Genomic DNA, 5884 nt, shown 5'->3' with positions numbered 1-5884 from the left:
CAACACACATGACGCCATCTCGCTATATATCTGTTCCTCCTCATCTCTCTCTATTTCTCTCTTTCCTTCGATTCCTCTGTAATCTTTCTCTTTAATTATTATTCTTTTTTATTATTATTATTCATCACAACACCCCCACGCCATTCGCTAAAAGACGAGAGGGTTTCAACTTTCACGCAATCCGTTCCTTCCCCAGAAATTTCTACTCTCTTTCTCTCACACTTGTAAGACACCAATCCTCAATTCCCTCTTGCTTTTCATTTCTGCAATAATTGAACCGTACACTTCAAAATTCATATGCCTTCTTCTTGTGTTCTTTGTTTATGTTGAAATGCCTCCACCACCATCGATCTTTACATCACAAACTGTAATTTAATATTTTTTGCAACAAGGGTATTGCTCTTTCTGCGTAGGCTTAATCACAAATTAGTTCCCTTTTTTCTAATAATTTATTATTATTATGATTATTATGATGAAAAAAAAGAAATAAACTTTGCCTTTCATTGCCGCACTCCTTGCTAGGAACTTGGTCATAGTAAAATATAAGAAATTCTGGGTATTTGTGTGTGCACAACATATTCTAAAATTAACATGTTTGTGGTTGGACCGAAATTAAGCAGGTAGTTGTGCCACATTATGCATCATACGCTTTGTGTAGCTCTTTTTAGGCCTTGTTTTGCATAGCTTATGAGACTATGTTCTTATTTACACCAGTTCAATTTTTTTCCTTTTGGCCTTCGGAATTTCCACATTATGCATCATACTCTGGAGTCTGGACAATGAAGATGCTTTTGCATCCATCTTACTCTGTGTAATCTTGATGATATAAATCCATGATCATGTGCTATAATGATGAACAATTTATTCCTGTTGTGTTTATGTGTGTGTGTCTGTCATGTTAAAATCTTTTGCACCTCTATACTAGTAGTACAGAACACCAAAAAAATGTGGATCTAGAGAAATAGCATTGTGTACTGCATTGATATATGGTGCCAAGAAACGCCATTTGCAAAGGAAAATACATAAACACTTGTGTATTCCAGATACACAACATACACAAGTGTTTATGCATTCTCCTTTGGTGGGTGAGTGAACCATTAAGAGTGCCAAGAGTGAAGTAGGTATCATGTCTGATAAATACATAGTAACTGAGTCTTCTCCTTCGTAGACCCTAGGATATCCTGAGCCTTTTTGCACTGTAATCTAGCTCATTAAACTCTTTTTAGCTTTTATCTTAAATCTCTCTCTGACATATTGCCAAGATACACACTACGAAGTACCCACTTCATAAACATTGATCACCTTTTTGTTTTTTCCAGTACTGGTCTGAATACTCAACATTAACACTAAAGTGCAATTTTCCTTAGCACAGACATAGAGAGCTAATAGGTTAGTTCGACCAAGGTTGAGAGCATATAAAATTTCTATGAATTTTCCGTTAGCTTAATAAAATTGTCACCTTACAAGCCAGTGCTGGTGCCTAGTGATATATTGAGCTTTAACAATTACTTCCCGGTCTTTTCAATTTAATGGAAGTTTATTGATCCTATAAGGATTACATTGTAATTGAATTTTGTTTTAATCTTTTGATGCTGGTGAAGATGTGAACAAATATGTGCATTGGATAGAAACTAACTTTACTTAATTGCCCTTTGTGTCAGGTTGAAATAAGGTGATTGTTGTACTCAAAATGTCATCTCCAAGCAAGAGAAGAGAAATGGATGTAATGAAATTGTAAGTAGATTGTTTTACTGTGTGTTGATAAATACATGCTTCTGTTGTTGTATTGATTTCTATAGCATTTTCTTTCAAGACGAAGAATATCACTATTATTGTTAAAATGATTGAATGCATTGTTGGCACACTGATATGCTAATGAGGTATTATCTGATCTTGAACTTAAGTTCATATATGGATTAATTTTCTTTAGTTTTACAATCTAACTTTTGGAGAATAATTGTAGTTTTTATTCATTGAAAATTCACTCATGGCTTTGGGATGTTCAATTTTATATAAAGGCTTATCCTGCATTCGTGGATTAAGATGACCATCATATTCATAGATGAAGAGTAAGATTTATGAACAGTGAAATAGCCCTTTCTCAACTATACTTTAAATATGTACCAGAATAGAAATATCAAGTAACATTTAAATGTTTCAAATACATTATTAAATGATGAGGCTTATGAAGCATCAACATTTCTGTTAGGATGCATAAGACAAAGAGAAATGCTACTCAGCTAGACCATTTTTGCTAGAATTCATGGCAGAAATCATGGGTGTGGTAGGATGGAATGAAGAAGTAGGATGTACTCACTCATCCTTGAGTCAATAACATTCCACAATCCACACATGATTCTGCAAAAACATTTCTGGCTCTTCATCTTTGTGGCTAGGGCTCAGACCTTTCATGGACTTGGCATTGCTCTAACATCTTGATTACAATATCATCATCAATACAGAAAGCATATAAAATTAGTGATTTGTAAAAGCATGTTCATATTAGTTCTCTTCTCTGTTGTATCTGATAGGTGAGACTATCACTCTTAGCGCAATGATGGCATCTAATCACTTCATATATAAGTGTATGTATGTATGTACATATCCATATATGTATATGAATATTTGCAAAATTTCATAGCCATATAAAATATTCTCCCTTTTTCAGGATGATGAGTGATTATACAGTGGAGATGATAAATGATGGGCTAAGTGAATTCAATGTGGAGTTTCATGGCCCCAAAGAAAGTACGGTTGATGCATTCTAGCTAACTTAATTTTTTGTTTTCCAAAACTGCACATGTATTTGAATGATTTCTTATTAATTGATGCTTGTTAGACGGAGAGTTTCCCTTTTGACCTTTTTGAATGATAAAAAACGGGGTGTAAGCAAATGACCATTATCAGGATTCTTTCTCTACTGGCAGATTAAGGAACTGATGTGCTGTTTAATGCATTTTTTATTCCTAATAATACAGAGTTTAAATAAAACAAAGGTGTTATTTAAGTTATTTAGGGTCAGTAGCTTGCTTCTTTTTTTTTTGTCCTTTTTTTAATTTTTTTTAAGTTTATTTATTAGGTAGTTATCATATGGTGGGTAATGCTTTTCAATTTACATGTCAGATGATAATTAAAGTTCTAGTAACATTTGAAGATATTCTGTGAGTATTTGTATTTGTATAAAGTTGTTATTTTTTACTAAATTTTGTCAAATAGTAATTGGTAAAATGAGCAAAAAAATTTCGAGAGAATAAAGGAAAAAGACCCTCTAGGTTTATGAGTGAGAGAGACTTGGAGCAACGGCTAAGTTGTCTCCATGTGACCTCAAGGTCATGGGTTCAATGCTAAGCTTAATTACTCATCTTTATTCTATTTTGGTTCCTTGATTTCTTACATTTCTGTGATTGTTGCAGGCCTCTATGAAGGTGGAGTCTGGAAAATTCGCGTGGAGCTGCCCGATGCATATCCATACAAATCCCCCTCTGTCGGCTTTGTTAACAAAATATTCCATCCAAATGTTGATGAGTTGTAAGCACAAGATAAGCTTTAATCATGATCCTTTCCCTCCCCCACCCAAAAACCAAAAAATGACCAAAAAAAGTGTGTTTCTAGTGGATACAGTGTAGTTCAGGCATATTAGTCCTGTTAGCATTTGATTCAATGATCCTTTTTATGAATTGCTTTCTTTTATTTGCCTAGTGTTAAAAATTGATAGCTCACCACTAACTTTGCACAGACTCTACTTGTTCTTGCCATTGATTTGGGGTTATTGTGCAAGAGTTAAATGAAATTTGATTTAAGTGTTCAGTCATGGCAACTACTTGCACTTGATAAAGAGTATGAGAACATGTGGATTACAACTATTCTTCCTTGTGTATTTGTGAACTGTGCAGATCTGGCTCTGTATGTTTGGATGTCATCAATCAATCATGGAGTCCAATGTTTGGTAATTCAGTTATAGGCTGTTCATGGTTAAAGTTTCATGTAACCAACATTTAAAATTTCCATTGCATTTAACCAAGGTTTCTGTTTTTTCCCTCTCAGATCTTCTAAATGTCTTTGAAGTATTCCTACCACAACTATTGCTTTATCCGAATGCTTCAGATCCTCTCAATGGTGATGCAGCATCATTAATGATGAAGGATAAAAAGCTGTATGACGAAAAAGTTAAAGGTTAGCATATTGTTTATTATTATAAGACCAGTGCCTACTATCTGCTATATTATTTCTTATTAATAATATGAAAATCTTAAATTCATTATGTTTTAATTCAATGGCTTAATTACTCACAAACTGAACCATATTTCTGCCATTCACCAATAGTATAATTTTCTAGTGATGATAAAAACATTAACATTCTTTTCTCATGATAATTCAGTAAGTTTACATCATACAAAGCTTTATTGTTACATATTATAAGTAGAAGCTTAACTATTCAAACTTGACATTAGTGTTACCTCTCATGTGGTTAGATAATATTACACAACACTTCTTGATTTTTCATGCTCCATGCTTATGAAGTAGGCTAGTGTCACTTTTCGTAAAATACAAGGTACCGAGTATTAAATTTCAGGGGATTTTAGTGTATGCTTTTACAAATAGAGGGGTGTTGTTCTTAATATTGTCTAACCCTATGAAAGCCAATGTAATTTACCGTAAGTTTTTTTTTTAACCTATGACAACTTCATATATCTGATTAAATATAATATAATGTAGTTTTTTTATTAAAAAATAATAATTGAGGTGGTTTTATTTTGTGAAACTAAAACTTATGTGAAAATATTGGGCTGGTTAATTGTGGGGAGCAGAGTACTGTGAGCGGTATGCAAAGAAGGAACATATAAGCAAATCAAAAGCTGAAGAAGAGAGTGATGAGGATGATATCAGTGAAGAAGAATGTGGGTCAAGTGATGATGACATTCCTGGACATGCTGATCCCTAAAATAAACTGGTTTATTACTTAGTGGTCTTGCACCTTTTTCAAAAGGTCCATGTAATAACAATTAGAGCTCCTATTACATGTTCATTTTGTTCAATTATAAGACGTAGGATTAAAGTTATGACTAATTATTTCTCCCTGTAAAATTACAGTTCTTATTCATGTACTCAGTTAAATAGGTTATATATATTCAGTAAATGAAAAGTGAAAGATAATAATAATGTTGAGGTTTCACATTTTTGTTCCCCCACCCCATCTCTTGTCCTTTTATCTCCTCTTCCTCATCTTCATTACTTTTCATAATCTTTCAGTTGTTATGTCACTTAAATGTGGATCTATTTAGGTGATATTTTAGTAGTATTTATTATATGATAATCTTACACCTATGAAGAAGTTAAAGCTATATTTAGTTAAATACTTTCTCTTAGTACATATGTGCTAAGGGAAAGGGAATTTCTTGAAGAATGATCTAGTTGTTGAGTGTTCATATTTTATTTGATTTTTGAGAATTCAACTTAGTGATTTATGTTGATTATGTCTATTATGTCTGTCTATTTGGATACAATCATTCAATCCTTACGACTTGGATGGTAAAACTTTCAGAATAAAATGCAGTTATATAATCTAAGAGACTTAAAATCTCAACAATAATAGTAGAAGCAGTGTTTTCTAAGCTTATATTGTGTAAACGCATGCGTCTCTCTTATACAATTAACTAAATACGAGTTAAATTAAACTGGATTAAATTTCAGGAACTATTTTCAGTATTAACTCTTGAATTTTTAATTGATCCAAATTATATCATAAAATTTTAACGCGTGCCTCAAGTTGGTTCTTCCGACCATTTTTGTCACCGGAAAAACGAATAAGAAAAAAATTTAATGCTATTTTTTTGTTCTATATTTTTCACAAACAACCATCATCATAATGTTTATTGTTTCACCT

General features: G+C 32.6%; 1 protein-coding gene across 4 annotated transcripts; it reads left to right on the top strand.

Annotated features, from left to right (window-relative positions):
• Positions 1–5173, top strand: LOC107492219 (ubiquitin-conjugating enzyme E2-23 kDa). 4 transcript variants are annotated; one of them, XM_021141959.2, is made up of 8 exons: positions 1–224; positions 1662–1734; positions 2532–2589; positions 2669–2748; positions 3414–3528; positions 3894–3946; positions 4045–4173; positions 4809–5173. In XM_021141959.2, the coding sequence occupies exons 3-8, from the start codon at positions 2555–2557 to the stop codon at positions 4940–4942; spliced, it is 546 nt and encodes a 181-aa protein (XP_020997618.1). In that variant the 5' UTR covers positions 1–224; positions 1662–1734; positions 2532–2554; the 3' UTR covers positions 4943–5173. The 4 variants fall into 4 exon arrangements, with proteins under 4 accessions (XP_020997618.1, XP_015968701.1, XP_015968710.1 ...); XM_016113215.3 differs by lacking the exon at positions 2532–2589 and having other exon boundaries at positions 4–224; XM_016113224.3 differs by lacking the exons at positions 1–224; positions 2532–2589 and adding an exon at positions 256–393.
• Positions 5174–5884: the final 711 nt, after the last annotated feature.

Source organism: Arachis duranensis, chromosome 1 (assembly GCF_000817695.3).
Source record: "Arachis duranensis cultivar V14167 chromosome 1, aradu.V14167.gnm2.J7QH, whole genome shotgun sequence".
Taxonomy (NCBI): Eukaryota; Viridiplantae; Streptophyta; class Magnoliopsida; order Fabales; family Fabaceae; genus Arachis; species Arachis duranensis.
This window is presented reverse-complemented; position numbering and strand designations above follow the sequence as displayed.